The sequence below is a fragment of the Maniola jurtina genome, chromosome 13 (assembly GCF_905333055.1).
Source record: "Maniola jurtina chromosome 13, ilManJurt1.1, whole genome shotgun sequence".
Taxonomy (NCBI): Eukaryota; Metazoa; Arthropoda; class Insecta; order Lepidoptera; family Nymphalidae; genus Maniola; species Maniola jurtina.
Window position 1 is genome coordinate 949,267 of NC_060041.1, and position 17,267 is coordinate 966,533.

General features: G+C 36.6%; 4 protein-coding genes across 6 annotated transcripts in view; 2 read left to right on the top strand and 2 right to left on the bottom strand.

Annotated features, from left to right (window-relative positions):
- LOC123870657 (small nuclear ribonucleoprotein Sm D3) overlaps nt 1-970 on the bottom strand; it is a 2,102-nt gene extending 1,132 nt beyond the window's left edge. Inside the window, exon 1 of the mRNA XM_045914006.1 lies at nt 521-970. Within this exon, the coding sequence (XP_045769962.1) occupies nt 521-830 (310 nt within the window). The 5' untranslated portion in view covers nt 831-970. The remainder of the gene's footprint in view (nt 1-520) is intronic.
- Nucleotides 1-10,111, bottom strand: part of LOC123870656 (alpha-ketoglutarate-dependent dioxygenase alkB homolog 7, mitochondrial) — a 16,735-nt gene extending 6,624 nt beyond the window's left edge. The window contains exons 1-6 of one of the 2 annotated variants that reach the window (XM_045914005.1): nt 9,847-10,111; nt 8,430-8,617; nt 7,280-7,453; nt 6,793-6,917; nt 6,051-6,198; nt 5,312-5,323 (exon numbers count right to left, since the gene is read on the bottom strand). In XM_045914005.1, the coding sequence (XP_045769961.1) occupies nt 6,063-6,198; nt 6,793-6,917; nt 7,280-7,453; nt 8,430-8,617; nt 9,847-9,973 (750 nt within the window). In that variant the 5' untranslated portion in view covers nt 9,974-10,111 and the 3' untranslated portion in view covers nt 5,312-5,323; nt 6,051-6,062. Of the gene's footprint in view, nt 1-5,311; nt 5,324-6,045; nt 6,199-6,792; nt 6,918-7,279; nt 7,454-8,429; nt 8,618-9,846 lie in introns of those variants that run through there. The other variant, XM_045914004.1, reaches the window with a different exon arrangement.
- On the top strand, nt 1,235-5,286 carry LOC123870655 (zinc finger protein 836-like). 2 transcript variants are annotated; one of them, XM_045914003.1, is made up of 8 exons: nt 1,235-1,525; nt 1,762-2,103; nt 2,262-2,432; nt 3,027-3,277; nt 3,689-3,805; nt 4,579-4,639; nt 4,972-5,110; nt 5,256-5,286. In XM_045914003.1, exons 1-7 carry the CDS (start codon nt 1,370-1,372, stop codon nt 5,086-5,088), a joined length of 1,215 nt encoding a protein of 404 aa, XP_045769959.1. In that variant the 5' UTR covers nt 1,235-1,369; the 3' UTR covers nt 5,089-5,110; nt 5,256-5,286. The 2 variants fall into 2 exon arrangements, with proteins under 2 accessions (XP_045769959.1, XP_045769958.1); XM_045914002.1 differs by lacking the exon at nt 5,256-5,286 and having other exon boundaries at nt 4,972-5,130.
- A 2,138-nt stretch (nt 10,112-12,249) lies between the features above and the next one.
- Nucleotides 12,250-16,933, top strand: LOC123870654. The gene is made up of 5 exons (XM_045914000.1): nt 12,250-12,707; nt 13,840-14,140; nt 14,534-14,669; nt 15,320-15,625; nt 16,357-16,933. Exons 1-5 carry the CDS (start codon nt 12,386-12,388, stop codon nt 16,567-16,569), a joined length of 1,278 nt encoding a protein of 425 aa, XP_045769956.1. The 5' UTR covers nt 12,250-12,385; the 3' UTR covers nt 16,570-16,933.
- Nucleotides 16,934-17,267: the final 334 nt, after the last annotated feature.

The following is a 17,267-nucleotide window of genomic DNA, read 5'->3' on the forward strand; positions in this document are numbered from 1 at the left end:
AAGCTGTTTGAGGCTTGTGTTGCATAAATAGCAAGAAACTATAGTTTCAGTTATCGCTAAAAAATGATTTCTTTAGAATGCATCAGTTTTTGAATATTTCTAAATTTTTTGATAATAGCTGAAAAGTGAAAACCTATTTTTTGTACTGTCGATTGCTTTGAGTAAGCAACATTGACCCTAATCAGTCTAGGATGGGTAGACTATGACCTTTTCATTTCATTCACACCTTGGACAGCATGTTTAGCCATCGGTCACAATTATTGTCAATACTTTTGAGTCTAGAGCCCAAAGCTCTGCAGTATGTGATTAATAGAAAGTACTAATTTTTGACTTTTGAGTAGGTAATAAAAGCCAGTGATCAATTATTATAGTTTTGACATTAGAGGATATACGATAGTGACAATCGGGCTTGTGGGGTGGGCTAAGTTCTCAGTTCTTGGATTCTATGAGTCATGACTCGAGACAATGTTGGCATTTGTTTGTAAACAAACTTTTATGCAGCAATTAAACAATAACTAACCGTGAGCTCGTATTATAGCACTTTTACCGCGACCAGCGGTCGGCTTGTTCCCTTGTCGTTTGAACATAGGAGCATTCTTTAACATGTCAGGTAATATTAGGAAACGGATTTTGGACCCTCTGATGTACACATTCTCCAGCTGAGCTACCCGGCCGTCCCTGTACGTGACGGTAACCTGCGTCATCTGGCAATTCATGTTATCTTCGGCTTCTATCAGTTTACCGCGGTACACTTCGCCGGTATTAGTTTCACAGGTCACTACATGGCCTTCAGCTTCGTGAAGTACTTTAATAGGCACACCGATCGACATTTTAATTAATTAAGTTTCTTGAGATTTGAAGAAATACTCAATAATATCTGGTAATCCCCAGATGCAAAAAGATGAAAAAAAAAAATTTGCGACGCTAAAATTCGATTGAAATTACAAACAATGGCGGGCGACCAGAGACAGTTAGTTAGTTTTTATTATTAATCAAAGATGGCGGCAAATAAAGAGCTCTATTGTCTATGGATAAGTTCACGTACACACTATCAATGCTCAAGAAAAGTTGCGATTATTACCGATTTTTTATGTTCTGTGCAACTGATACTTAACCAAAGACATTACAAGTGTAATGTCTTTGTGTAATGTCTTTGTACTTAACTTACTTATCATTATAAAAAAAAAACTTTTTTAATCTGTCAGACAAGTGGCAAAGTTGTAGCAAATGTCAATGTCAGTCAAACAAAAATTGTTTTGTTTCATACAAATATGAATTAATTTTGTTGTGATTATTATTGAAAATTAAAAGAAACAATGGTAAAATAGTTGCCACTCACGATACAGCAGTTACCTATGATAACAAGACAATGGCTTCAACAGTTATCAAGCAGGAACTGGAGTCGGAGACTTGCACCGTTTGTGGCGGCGGCGGAGATCTTTTAACTCCTGAGGAGCATGACGCCGGTTCACAATCCATGCCAGTGCCTTTGCGAACTATGCTTTTGCATTTAAATAACAATAAGGTAACATTTTGCCTTATATTAATTAATATTGTACTAGTCGCAAGAAATGCCGCCAACTTTAACCTATTGTACTCTAAACTCGGATTTGGTTTATTGGGTACCTACTAGAAGAGTCCATTATTCCACAACTACCTACTAGAAGGAGTAAAAACATTCACATTTAAAATATTATTGAGATAGGATAAGACTAAGATTTTTATACCTATTATAATTTTTCTTTAATTATTTATTTACAGATCTTACCCGAAGGTAAGCTTTGTACAAGTTGCATCCGTCGTGCCTTAGAAGCTTACGAATTTAGCACAGCATTAAGCACCAGAACAGCGCCTCCGTTAAGCGAGAAAATTCGTGCATTACGTCAAAAACTTCATGAATTGACGCAAAAGATTGATGTTTTCATTGTTGTGGGAGGTCTGAGTGCTAATTCCGGAGGGGTTTATAGTCAAGATGATATAATTATGGTGGATAAAGATGCCTTAGCTGCGGCAGCGGCCGCTGATGACGAGGATATGGAGAAAGCAAGGAATGCATGTGGGGATAGTGTTTATCAGTGTTCGATTTGTCCTCTTTCTTTTCAGGTAAGCATTATTATTGTATAATAAGCCATAACAGATAAAGATTTGCACAGTCTCTTCGGGAGGTTGGGTCTGCCAGACATGCACCTCTAACTTTTTTGTGATGTGCGTTTTTTTGAAAATATGTTATCTTATAGTTATATTAAAATGTCAATTTCCAGCATGCAAGTGAATACCGTGAACACATCGCCATCCACCCGGGCGGCGCGCGCCACTCGTGCTGGACTTGCGGCGCGCAGTTCACCAGCAAGGACGCTCTCAGGGACCACTCCACACTACACGCGGCGCTAGCACAGAGCCTCGTGTGCAATCTGTGCAATGTTACTTTCCAGGTAATAGTTTTAGTTACCTGTTGACTTCCTCAGTGCCCATGTCTCATAAGAAAGCTTGGATGTGGATGATGGTGAGAGCTGTGTTTTTGAGTTTCTCTACTTGATCAAATCGAAAATGAAGAGATTCATAAGAGAAGTAAAGTAACCTGCATAGCTAAACAGCTTGCAAAACTGACATGGTAATGGGTGGGCCATATAGTTGAAAAAAATGATAGATGTTGAGGTCCCATGGTGCTAAACATGGAGCTGCTGGATTTGGAAGGCGCAAGACCGTGGCATGTGGTAATCATATGATAATGATGACGATGATGACCAGTGTTTACTGCATAAATAATATTTTTCAGGTAAACCTAAGTATTTTTGCCTGTAAATATACATTGACAATGGTTTTGTTTGAAAAAACTGAAAAACAAGATGCACACTTTAATAGTGCAAGTAAGCTATTAACTAGTTGTTAAATGCAGTATAATACATTCTCAAAGCAGCTCAAACATGTCCTTACTGTAAACGAAAAAACAATGACTCTATGTAAGTCCATATTGTACAGCAAAAGAATACATTATCCAGTTTAATGTATTAAAAAAATCTCCTCAGAGCAGCGCAGACATGCGTCGCCACGAGTCTACATGCGCGACTTGCCCAGTGTGTGAGATGCGTTGCGGCGCGCGCAGCACGCTAGCCGCGCACGCGCGTCGCTCGCACGCGCGCCAGGCGCCGCTTCTGTGTGCACAGTGCTTTATCGTGCTGCCCAGTGCGGAGATGTTCGCGGCGCACGCGCTCACTCACCGCCAGGCGGACCGGTTCGTCTGTGGCTATGATTCGTGTATACTGAGATTTGCTACCAGGTAATTAACCTCTTTAATACTTACTATTGATCGCCCCGCTGCTTCTTTTGACGAAAATATAGATCCTCTTTATTCCTAATCCTGTGAGAATTTCTATATTCCTTGTCTATACTATAAAAAGAATGTTTGTACGTAATTTCAGCGTTATAGGTCTAAGGGTCGGCTGAGCGTAAATGAGTCAGTCAGTGAGTCGGGACTCTTCTTTTTACACAAGACAGACAAATGATTTTTAACCTCAATTCAATTGGCATTAGATGACTATTGATATGATGATTATTGGCCGTTCAATTGTGGCCAGTCAGTTTGACGCGTTGATTATCAGTGAGATTATTGCGATAATTATGGCGTTGTTGGGCATTGACGTTAACCTTAATGTAGCCGCAGCATCAAGTAATGTCAAAATGATTCCAGGCACGACTTATTGGCACACATCCGCAAATGCCACGCCGGGGAAGAGATCCCGGAGCCTGCCGCGCCCGCAGACGTCGCGCAGCCCGCCACCGTGCCTTGCGACCAGTGCGGACGAACGTATGTATGCCTTTACACCTTTTAAAAAGCCTCGATAACTCAACTGTTAAAGGAGCGGACTGAAATCGGCGGTTCAAACTTCAAACCCCACCTGTTGCACTATAGCACAAGCTTCATGCTTAGTTGAAAGAGAAAGCGGAATGTTAGTCATGATCAACATGGCTAATGGTCAAGTACAAGTCCGTGCTGTACAGTTCCATACCATTGTACAAAATCGTGAACTTATTAATTTTTTTCAATTTACTTGGTGGAATTTTTTATTATTGACGTGACAACGTCTTATAATTCGATAGAGCCGGCTGCACGCACGAAAAAACATGACTCATGCGGCGTTACCTCGCTCTGAGGCGTTCCATGTAAGGCTTGAAGTGCAAGCGAGAGCGCGGAACGAGCGACAAAGAAGCACAATCGGCCTTTGTTGTCACGTTCAACTATCGTCAGTAAACCGACTTTACAGACAACCAATTTTTTTATAAATAGCTGATGGCCGCGACTTCGTTCGCGTGTACATAGGTTTTTAAAAATCCCGTGAGTACTCTTTGATGTTCTGGGGCAAAAAGTAGCCTATGCGTTAATCCAGGGTATAATTTATCTCCAGCTATCTATCTATAATTTCAGCCAAATCCATCCTGTAGTTTTTGTGTTTTTGTTTGAAAAAGTAACAAAAACACACATACATACACACAAACTTTTGCCTTTATAATATTAGTGTGATAGTGCGGTATACAAAAGTATTGAAAAAAAAACTCATCACAATACTTGGTGTTGAACAGGTTCGGATCGGTGGCAGCAATGAAACGCCATGCAAGAGTGCACCGTCGGGAAACACCACAGGTAAACTACACATATAATAGATTTAGATTGCCGTGTTAGGGACCTTCCAGCCTCCTGACAAGTACAACCTTCAAGCATCTTCTTGTCATCTTCAGCACCTTCGATTAAGCATCTTCTAGGCAAGCGCGCTCCTACCTAGACCTATCAAAAAATATGGGGCGGTATTTTTGCCGTCACTTGGTATAGCTTTAATTTTTTAGGGTTCCGTACCTCAAAAGGAAAAACGGAACCCTTATAGGATCACTTTGTTGTCTGTCTGTCTGTCAAGAAACCTTTTTGAGGTAGAGAACTCAATAACGCTGTATAAGTGTACGTATTGATTTCCATTCCAGGAGGAGGCGGATTGGGAGGGCGGCGAGATCGAGAAGGCCCTGAGCAGGATGCACGGCATCGAGCCTTTGGAGGCGGACGTGGAATACCTCGAGATGGAGGCCCTAGAAGAGATTTAGCAATAGCTTTTCTTTATTATAGGTTTTTTTATTCTGAAATTTTTTTTGGGCTCTTTTCATTACTGTATGTCAGATCCGTAATTTTTCGATCTATCTCAAACTTAGTACAGTCTTTTCTTAAGTTTCTATTATTTTCAAAATAGATTTTGAAAGGAGTTTTATAATAGTCATAATTGTATAGTTAAAAGATAAATAAATACATATGAATAGTAAGATATGGTTATTTTTTTATTTATTTACCACTGGATGATGCTCGCGACTTCGTTCGCGTGGATTTTGGATTTCAAAAACCTTCTGGGACTCTGATTTTTCAGGATAAATGTAGCCCCTTTTCTCAAACATGCAAACTCTGCACCTTTTTGAACGGATGGACCTTTCAAATACTGTGAGTCCCCAGGATGGCTATCCGGCAGGATAGGATGTTGTTCACAACAATTCGTGTCTCCTGAAGGAACTCTTAGGTGTAGATCTATAGAGTGCACTTTGACTTTGTTTAGACTTAAGACACTATTAAAGTGAGACAGCACTATTAACTGCTGACATGAAACCGTCTCGTTTTAACTGAAGCTTAAGTTTGAGAAAAGTCAAAGGGTTCCTTCTACTGTGGAAACCTAAAAAAGTATATTTGGGGTAAAAGGAAACAACTTCTTGGTCAACAATAACAAATTATATTAAAAATATCATTGACATTTATATAAACTATGGCATCGTTTCAGATGTATTTCTCTTAACTAGAAGAGAATCTGCATTTTTTTTTAATATTGCAATAACTCTCCTTTGGGCTCCGCTGCAGTCGGATAAGAAAAGGAAATTGAAGACTAACTTCTTTACTAAAACTCAAGACTGACACCTAGTCACGAGGTTTGACATTTCTAAATTATATTAAGTTTGTGTGTCCTTTTCTTATTACATTGGTAAGAAAAAGATGAGAATACTCTAACATTTAGAAGAATAGTCTATCTATTTTAGTAATACTATTGTCTGTTCTCCGGTCGGGGCTGCTCGCGACATATGACGGCGACTCTCCGTCTCCTGGGCAACCTCTCTCCTCTCCACACACTATGCTCGCCCCCCAGCACTGCGTGCGAAAACGAGTACCGAGCCACACCACTGTGAAATAAGATAAAAGTTTAATGGCACATATGCAACATTTTGCGACTTTTTTAGGTTAGAAAAAACCGGCCAAGTGCGAGTCAGACTCGCACACCGAGGGTTACGCACTCATGTATTTTTTCCGACATATTGCATGATAAATCAAAAACTATTATGCATAAATATAAATAAAAATCTGTTTTAGAATGTATGTACAGTTAAAGCCCTTTTATATGATACCCCACTTGGTACAGTTATTAAAAATTGGAAATACTATTTTTTGTTCATGAACACATTTCAATTTTTTTTTTTTGTGATGCAACCACAAATTCACGGGTTTCGGATTTTTCTTTTACTTGAGCTATAAGACCTACCTACCTGCCAAATTTCAGGATTCTAGGTCAACGGGAAGTACCCTATAGGTTTTCTTGACAAACACGACAGATGGACAACAAAGTGATCCTATAAGGGTTCCGTTTTTCCATTTGGAGTACGGAACCCTAAAAACGTGTTATTGATGGTATGGAACCCTTCGTATGCGAGTCCGACTCGAACTTAACCTGTTGTAGTGTAACCACAAGTTTGGTGCTAAAGAAGAGTGGTCTAGCATACCTCATGATATAAAGACACCTGCGCTCCAATAGAGCGTCCAAGGCCAGGTGGGGCTTCTTCTCGTGGGTCAACCTCATCACAGCACTCGACGCCAAACACAGCCCAGCTATTGTGTCGCCACAGAACTGAAAATAAGTTTTGATATAATATATAACGTAAAAAATATAATTTTATCAAAGTTTTTCCATCTACACTTGAAGGAAAATTCAAAAAAAAATTAAATATCATCTCTGAGAATGTTTTGGTTCTAGTCTACCACGCTGGCCAAGTGCCAGACACGTCGTTGGAACCCCCCGCCAGACGCGTTTAAAGTTCTTAGAAACTTCCAGCTTTTATAAAATAACGAAGTTCTGGCACGCGCTGGCTCTCTCTTACTATTGTCCCTTGTGTCTTTCTCTCCTTTCTGGGGCAAACCTCCCAAAAAGGAGTGCGACGCGGCGACTTCTTACCCACTAGAGTATAGGATTTTTCAATAAAGGTGGCTTACTCTAACAGCATCCACATGAGGTTTGATGTGGCCAGCCGCGGCCAGGTCTAGCACGTGAACGTAGGGTAGTAACTCGGAATTTGGTGCGAATGCAACTTCTCTTACACGAGATATAATTGCCTCGTTCTGCTCGTTCCATTTGCCGCGTTCTGTTTCACGGTAGCCTTCGATGGCCTGAGAAAAGAGGGTTTGTTTTTTTAAGAGTTCCATACCACAAAAGGAAAAATGGAACCCTTATAGGATCACTATGTTGTATATTCCTCTGTTGTGTCTGTCAAGAAAACCTATAGGGTATTTCCCGTTGATCCAGAATCCAGATAGCTCTTATAACACAAGTAAAGGAAAAATCCGAAAACCGTGAATTTGTGGTAATATCACAGAAAAATTTTAAAATGTGTTTAAATTTTCAAAGTAAGGTTTCGAAAGTGATACCAAGTGTGGTATCATATGAAATGGCTTATCTGTACATTCTAAAACAGAATTGTATTTCTTTAGTTTTTGATTTACGGTGCAAAATGTCAGAAAAAATACCCCAGTAAGGAACCCTCGGTGCGCGAGTATGACTGACACTTAGGCGGTTTTTTTTTTTAAATTTTAGTCACAAAACTGGCTACAATTTGGATAGGCTTAGTGAAATATCAAGTAGGTACTAATAGATTTAAGTATCAAGTAGTATATTTAGAATACATGCAGATTTGTCTGTTTTGGCAGATTATAAGCTTGTGGTTCATTGTATCGGATAATACACATGTATTTAATAGTTTCATAATATTTCATAATAATACAATAAATAAGTCATCAGAGTTTCCTGCCACATATTACAACTTCATCATAATCATCATCATCTTCACCGGTAGACGTCCATGGCTGTACACAATTTCCACACTCGCCAAAAAATCAGTCACCAAATACATCAATCTATACTATTATAAAGAGGAAACCTTTGTATTTTTGTATGTTTGTATTGAATAGGCTCAAAAACTACTGGACCGATTTCAAAATTTCTTTTACCATTACTTAGAGGGATTCTTCCGAATCCTTATAGGCTATATTTTATCCCGGAAAATAGAAAAATAAATGTCCACCCGTGCGAAGCCGGGGCGGGTCGCTAGTCCAGTTACAAATTGCAAAGCTTTCAAAAACTACAAACATTGTCCCAATGGTCATATTCATATCGCATCCTCTTCAACTGGGGCTCCACCTCTGCAAGTATACCACACTCCTCCTCTTCAGTTACAAAGTTAGGCAAGATGCGCATGTGCCGTAGGATGTCAAGCCGTAACTCGGGAGCTTCATCTGGTTTCCAAGATGGTAGTATTTCTATATAGCTTGTATCACCTGAAAATATGAAATAAAAATCAAATAAGTACATGTATTGATGTGTTTATTTATTTTTAGGGTCCCTAACCCCAAAAGCAAAAACGGAACCCTTATAGGATCACTTTGTTGTCTGTCTGTCAAGAAACCTATACCTACCTACTTCCCGTTGACCTAGAATCATGAAAGGCAGGTAGGTAGGTCTTAGAACACAAGTACAGGTATAAATATGAAACCTGCGAATTTGTGGTTACATGATTTAAAAAAAAAAATTAAAATGTGTTCTAATTTTCAAATTCAAATTCAAAATATTTTTATTCAATTGAACTTTTACAAGTTCTTTTGAATCGTCAAAAGCATCTACCACTGGTTCGGAATGCCTTTCCTACAGAGAAGAACCAGCAAGAAACTCAGTATAAGATAACTATACCAAGTGGGGTATCATATGAAAGGGCTTTATTTGTACATCCTAAAACAGATTTTTATTTACTTTTATGTATAATAGTTTTTGATTTATCATGCAAAATGTTGGAAAAAATACCCGAGTACGCACTCGCACTTGGCTGGTTTTTACTTTTTATTCCTTATCTGTTGTCTATTCCTCTTATTTACTTTGTAAATTTATTATTATATAAGTACATATACATACATATTATGTGTATTTATTTTATTTTATTAGTACACCCCTTTAGTTTTCTTTAATTCTATCATATCTTCTACTTTAAGGTTATCTGGAAGAGATCGCTGTTTTAGCGATAAGGCGCCCTTAATAGGGCGCCTTAAAACATCACATTTGTTATATCTTTAAGTAAAATAAAGTATATTTTACTTTTACTTACTTTAGTTATATTTATCATCATCATCAATTAACCTATGGCTGGATCACTAAGTACTGGGCATGGATCTCCTCACAGAATGAGAAGAGTTTGGCCATAGTGCACCAAGTTGGTCAAGTGTAGATCCGCAGACTTCACATCAAGTATAAATATTAAGTATATTTTATTCCTAACATATTCTGATAATAATTATTGTAAAACCTAAGTAAAAAACCTTGGGAGTAAATGTCAATCTTTATGTGATTAATAGAAAAGGGGGCATGCCTTGATCTAAGGGTACCTAAATCATGAGTGAGGGACCTAACGCAAGAGAAATGGCGCCTAAAATGGAATGGAAATTAAATTATCAAAGGTTTTTATTGAATTCTTTTGTAAGCTACATTTTAAAAGTTAAGAAATAGAAAAAAATTCTACCTGGTAATTTTTCAGCTAAAGGTTCAATTTTACTTTGGGAAAAATCAACACTAATATTCTGGTAAATCTTACACAGTGAAGGTTTTAATTTGCAGTTTTTGAGAATGCTAAACGTTAACAATCGCATTTTTCGCTGTTGTTGGCGAAAAAAGGACTAATTATTAATCAATTTTCTCCACAATTCGAGTATTTTTTAATAACAAAACCTCAAAAATATGCAAACAAAGACGTGCTAAGCAAAAATTCAAAAATGTTGTTGACAATTTTGAAGTTTGAACTTTTGACATTGACAATCAGCTGGTCAAATCTCGGAGGAGAAAAATCGAAAAGAACCTATCTTGCTAAATTAGCTCACCTACGTGTAAAAAGAAATCCAAGACAAAATAATTGACTTTGATCATATGTAATTTATGTAGTAAAACAATTTCATTACACCTAATAAAACGAAAAGCCAGGATGAGGAATGGGGGAGTGTTCGGAAATCCCGGACTTAATATTATACTCTGTGATCCCGGATATCTATCTGGTATTACCTTACGTTCGTCGGTTATTGAACTTTGACCCAATTTCCGAATTTCATTCATTCAATAATCAACCCTGTACGAATAAGATGTGGCTGCAGGCATAGAGTAGGATTATATAATATATTGCTGCAGGTCGCAAACACAGACCAATAGGCAATAACATATAGGGGAGGTAGGGGAGCATTGGGCACTTTTTTACATAAATGTTAATAAAACTGTTATTTTTTATCTTATTAAAAATTGTATTCCAAACATATCAAGCACACATATTTGGCAGTAATTATTGCTAAGAAAAGTTTTGGTATTATAATTAGTTTCAAAGTTACAAAAGATCTTCGAACGCATGTCCAAAGTGCCCAAACCTCCCGCTGGGAGGGAGGTTTGGGCACCCCTATAGGGAGGTTTGGGCACTGAATTTAATATGCACGATATTGCTTCACTATATTACTATGCTTAAGTATTATACATAACATTGCTATAAAAATTGTAAGACAAACAGTTTTTCTTATCATAGACTTTAGAAAAATTAAACAATGTGACTTAGAATCAATAATGCACGATGTTGGACTTAATATATTTTAATAATTTATATTTTAAGGGGCATGAGACGGGCCTGCCCGCGAAATCAAAATTAATTTGGTTTTTCGCAATTTTTAAACTAATACGACAACGTAGGCTTATGGTATTTTAATTGCGACAATGGCAGTATCATCCTCACAGGTTTATATAAAAACCTTTACTTGAAAGGGTCCAGTTTAAGAAATTAATTCTAGTATCGACTATTCTCACAAATTACTCGATACTCGAATTAATTTCTTAAACTGGACCGAAGCGATGTCGTTCATATACAGTTTTAAGATTTTCAAAAAATCTCCAACATATTTCTTATTGAAACCTGTGGCCCGTGAGAGACTGGTAGCTTCTGGTGTCCTTATCGAAAGCTGAGGTTGTCTTTTAAAAAATCCCCTTATCCAATCTTTGGATGCAAGTGTCTTCTTGGTCCAGTTATCTGGCATTTTTTTTTTTTCAATGGCAGCAGCGTATTCATAAACCAATTCGCGTGCTTTCATTTTTGACAGTCTACGGTTTAGTTTAAACGACATTACAAGATATTCTGAAATTTTTTATTCTTTATCTTTCGTGAGTATTTGAGATGATATAAATTTAGAAAAAATATCTTTCACGACACTACCCTGCTTTATGTATCTTTGAAGGTTAGACCTGGGTATATCATATTTCATCGCAGTAGTTTTAATTTTTCCTCCTTTAGAAACCTCTTCCAATGCGCGCAAAATAACATCTTTAGGGATTTCACGTCGCTTTTTAAAAAATAATGAAAAGGACATTGTCCTGAAAAGAAATGATTAACCATTCAATTCCAATAGGCATATCAAAAAAGCACAAAATTATGACACCAAAAAACACTTAAAAACAGAGGGAGCATTGGGCATGCCCAAACCTCCCTCCTACCTGCGTGCCCAATGCTCCCCATAACCTCACTTTTCAAATAGATTTGAATAAGTTTATTTTTATCAAATGTTGAATCCTAATTGACAGGTAAATATAATCTTCATTAAACACAATAGAAGAAGTTAACACAGATACTTACAATTTCTTGCAGATTTCTGTGTTATGTTTCTTCAAATCACAATCAAAATACTTACTTCTGTACGCTGCAAACCGTAGCGCCTGTGATTTGACAACCAAGTGAAATGACAGCTGACTTTTTTGATAAGCGGTGTTGCCAGTTATTAAATTATAGTGCTGTGGTAGAAAACAAAAAATATCTAGAATACATTTTGAGGAATGAGGGGGTGCCCAAACCTGCCGACTGCCCAATGCTCCCCTATCTCCCCTAGGACCTGCGGGTGCAAGTAATTTTTTATTTCTATTTCGTCTTGATTTTACTCATATTAATTATTATTCAGAAATCAATCAAAGAAGAGCCTGAAAATCTTGTGTAAAATAAAAACTTTATAAGGTACAGTGCGCACAGTACAGTGTAAAGTTGTGAGATGGAAATGAAAATGGACCAAGATTTTTCAACAATTAATAAGCTTCCTGACGAAATACTCTTGATGATTTTTGATAATATCTCTGGCCATCTATTAAATATAAGTGTTTCGAAGGTGTGTCGAAGGTGGAAACATCTAATATCGCATTTAGTGCTGCATTTAATGGATCCCGGCGACGAGGTGAAGATAAAACCAAGTCTGAGAGCTTTGCTCGTGACAAGCTTCATTCCAACTTGGCCAGACCCATTGGCCCTCATTTCTCAAATAGCTGCTACAATTCCAAATTTGAGAGAACTGACCATTTCTGCTCATTATGTCTTGGGTAAGTTGAAACCAAAGACCTTTAATTCTTCCAAGACTTCCATGAATCCATGCCTTAGGTATCTATCCTAAATAATATTTTTTATTAACCAAGGTTACTTAAAATATTCTTAAAAATATTACAAACTACTTAACATGATACAATTACATTACATACGTGGTATAAAAGTTGAATGGTATTTATTGAATAGGTAGGCACAATAGTCGTTTAACAAAATAAAATAAAAATACTTAAATATACAAGTGCATACAACTTTAATTAGGATATAGGTAATAATATGTTATTTTATAGGTACCTAGACAACATCTGATAATAATAGAAAGGGGTAACGTTGGTAGGTATTAATAGGGAGTGTTTTAGTAGACATACATTTTTTTAAATGACATAGATAATACATTTAAAAAAATGTATAGGTAAATGTTGCCTACTTAGTACTTACCTATTCTATATTTTGGTGTTCCTAGAGGTTTCTGATGAATTTACAATACAAACTACAAAGGGAGGGAAATAATATAAAAGAATAGACCATAGATATATATTGAGTATAAAGTTTGAATAAGTAATAAAACCTTATTTAAATTTTATAATTTGTAGGATTTTAGTATAAGACACTAGAGGTACACACACTAGAGGTTAAAAAATATTCAATAAAACCTAAGCAGTTTAGAGATTTAAGGCCCCCTAACCAAATATTCAAATTTGAGATTCTGGCCCCCAATCTTGAAAAGAAAGCTCACTTTCAAGATTGAGTGCAATAACATTTCAAATCTTGCATAATATTATGATACTGAACTCAAAATATATTATAGTGTGTAGACTGTAGAGGGTTTTCTTGGCATAATAATATCGTGTGTTACTACTTCCCAGATTCTTTGATTCTTAGTTTTAACAATTATCATTAGATGTCATTTACAATGACTAAGAACGGCGGCTTGACGTGCACTGAGGCAATGAGAAAGGTTAAGGCCAAATTCGATCTTTCAAAGTTGGTCGCCCATCCAGTTACTGACTTGCCCATCGTTGCTCAACAAACCCATTTGATTGTTATGCACTGTTGCAACTAGGCCACAGAACCTTTATTAGTATTTGTATTAAAATTAATAATAATATTACATGGTACTCTTATTTGCAGGTAAGACTGAACTCAAAATTGTTGAAACCATGCACAATTTGCGCCACCTGGATATAGTCACGGAAAATAATAGACTTGATGGGAACACGCCTATTCCTTGTAACATTACCTCATTAGTCGTGAATGACAACATGGTTCCAGGGTTCCTGCGTAAAATGAAAACACAAAAAGTCATAAAGGCATTTCATATGTACGGTAGATCTTTGCACTATGCGAGTAATGAAATGGATAGATTTTTGAAACATCATTCAATTTATTTGACTGAGCTTACTCTGAGGTGTTCTGAGTTGGAAGATAGAAGGTATGCTGTTTTCACTTTTTAGGTTGTGGCTTAATCATGTGCTTACTATCCTAAAATATAATTATCTCAGTTATGACAAGTGTTGACCTGGGTTCCATGATGAAGTCAAAGAATCTCAATAGTGGTTTACAATAAATAATATTTGTTTATAAATTACAATTAGCTAATACCCGAAATGCGCGCAACGCTGTTTTGTATGAAATAATCACCCGCCATCTATTGCATGTTGATGGTACTATGTCGAAAACCCTTCCGCAAGCCCCAATATCAACTGTACAAAGCTTCATCGCAATCGGATGAAGTATTCTACTTAAAGGACAAACAAACAATCATACATTCAATTCTATAGATACATTTTTTATTCAATCATTGTGTATTTTACTATATTTCTAGGTATGAGACAATATCACAGTGTAAACGCCTGACCTCCTTGCAATTATATTCTTGCGTTCAACTAACTTTTAAAGGAGCATCCCACTTGACAACCTTAACGGAACTTCGACGTCTGCATATTACTGGGATGAGAATGGTAAAGTTTTTATTTAAATTATAAATTACCTACGTTATTTATGTTGTTAATTTGACTACTATTTTCTGTCTACTCTTCATCACTTTCTTCCATAATGTCCTGTCTATACCCATTTCAACTTTTTACCTTTCTGCACAAGAAGGAGGGTAATGTTTTTAGGGTGTTTATATGTTAATGTTTATGTGAATGTATCAAAAAATTAGGTTCATCTAATAAATGAGGTGTCGCTAGGTTCGTTTTGGTTGTGAAATTGATAAAACAAAATCCTTCTTTGAGTAGAACCTCGTTGAATAAGTTTATAAATTAATTATAAGGTTATTATTTACGAAAAACTCAAAAAAATGCTTGAAATAAAAAATTGATTAAATATTAAATAAAAACGAAAGTGCACTATGCAAAAGCCTTCAAAAATTAATTAAACTTCAATGCTAAAGTGCTTCGTAGGCGGAAACATATTTAACAATCGACAGATTTTACTTTAGTATGTATACTCTTTAGCACTGACGTTCAATTATGTTTTGTAGGCTTTTGCGCAGTCCAGTTTCTTGTTTATTTAAGTATAAATTTTTATAAACTCTCTGAATATCGTCCCCCACTTTCTTTCTTTAGTATTTCTTTTCTTCTTTCAATGTAATGTTTATCATTTATAGGTACGCGTCGATTCGTTACTAGATTTCATCCAGAATTTGCCATGTCACATAGTGGAGCTAAACCTCAGCTACTCTTGGTTCGAAGACAAGCATTGCAGCGCTTTAGCTGATAGATTACCATATCTACGTTATTTGGAACTGTGGCGTTCAAGAGTCTCAAGCAATGGCCTCGCTCAGCTGATAAAACTGCTGACATCGCTTGAAGATATTGATACAGATGTGATTTTCAATGATAGACATATTAAATCCTTTATTGGGCATCAGTCTTTGCAGAATATTCGCTGCAGATGGATCAGGATCGATCGGGTTTGTATTTTAATCCTTATATATAGTTAATCGATATACAAACGCTATTGCTGTTTGGTTGAATCTGTGGTATTTTTCCTATTACTGAATTTTAGCCAATAGTGAGAGTGTCAGCCAATCAAAGATGATTGCGATCGGCGGCAGTGCAGCTGTCTAACTACGGTGGTAGGCTAGCAGTTAACTGTTGATTATGTTTTGATTGACGATGCAATCTGAAGCATCTTATTCACTGTTCTTCATGCTGTCCCTCCCGCTAAGGACACTCACGATTTACGATAAAAAATGTCAATAAATAGACTTGACGGGCATCGAATAATAATAATTCCTGACATCCGTCAAACATTGTCGTTTTGTCACCTTGACGAGAAACACAGCAATAACGACCATGAATAAGGCGCTAGATGAAATGAAGATTCGTACAGTCAAAATAATTATTCATAAAGTCATCGTCCCAGTGTATAAACACAGTATAATATAATCCCGAACGCCAAATAATTGTGGTATATATTTGCCAATAGAGTATAAACTAAATAATTACAGTGCATATTTGCCGATAGAGTACCTACAAACTAGCGTCAACCAAATCCTCTCACCTAAAATCAAATACCTTTTATCAAGTCCACCACTCATCTAATTACAGTTTGAATATTAAAATCAACGTCAATTTACTCGCATAATGTACCTAGTCAGAAGTAAGCCATACTATACTCTGTTACTTTTTTAAATTACAGATTCATACGCCATTGTACATAAAATCTGCGCCATTTTACATAAAATCTGCTGTGGAAAAGGTTCCTGCTCAATATCTACGCGTAGATGAAGAGGGCCCCCGCGCGGGACATTTCTATTATTGGCTGCAAGACTTTTCAATTCGGACCCCGCCCAATTTACCTCTCGTTCCTGTTGGACAAGGCCTGTTTAGGCATAGGATCATCAGAGTGTGATTTGTTTGATGCACTTTTCTAAATTTTGGCTTGTCTAAGACAAGCCAGGCCCCCAAAGTTGAAATTTATTTTGATTTTGGGGGTCCGAGGCCCTAGTGTAATTTTTCAAGTTAACGTTAACTGCGCATAAGCCTGTCATTTTATATGAACGCGAAGGGGACAGAAATAATTTGCTCCCTTTTCCGTGCTTACTAAACGACAACTTCACGTACAGTTTAGTTAACTGAAAAAGTCACACTAAGAGGCCTTTATGCTTTTATATTCTTTGTTACATTTTTTTATATTATTGTTTAAGTTTCTTAGATTTTTTTTAATATTTTAAGGGGCTTTTAAGGCCAGCCCCATCGTTACAAACTAAATTAAAATTAAACTAGTTAAACCTAAAACTACAACAATTTGAAAGAATCACTAACAAATTCATACACTTTCATTGGCGAAATGCTCAAAGGTTTGTTTAAAATACGGTTGAAAATACCAATATTCATAAAATTTAAATTTAGCTCAAACATTAGTGTTTCTCTCAAATTGTGATTGCGAACACATGCCAGTAACAAGTGTGAGATACTTCACAATTGAGAGAATCCCTTTTCCTCATTTAGAATATTATTATAGCGGAGTAAGACTGAGGATTTTTGTTTTACGGCATAAGGTGATTGGGTTAGGAGAAAAAGAAGGCAAATACAGACAGAAAGATGGAA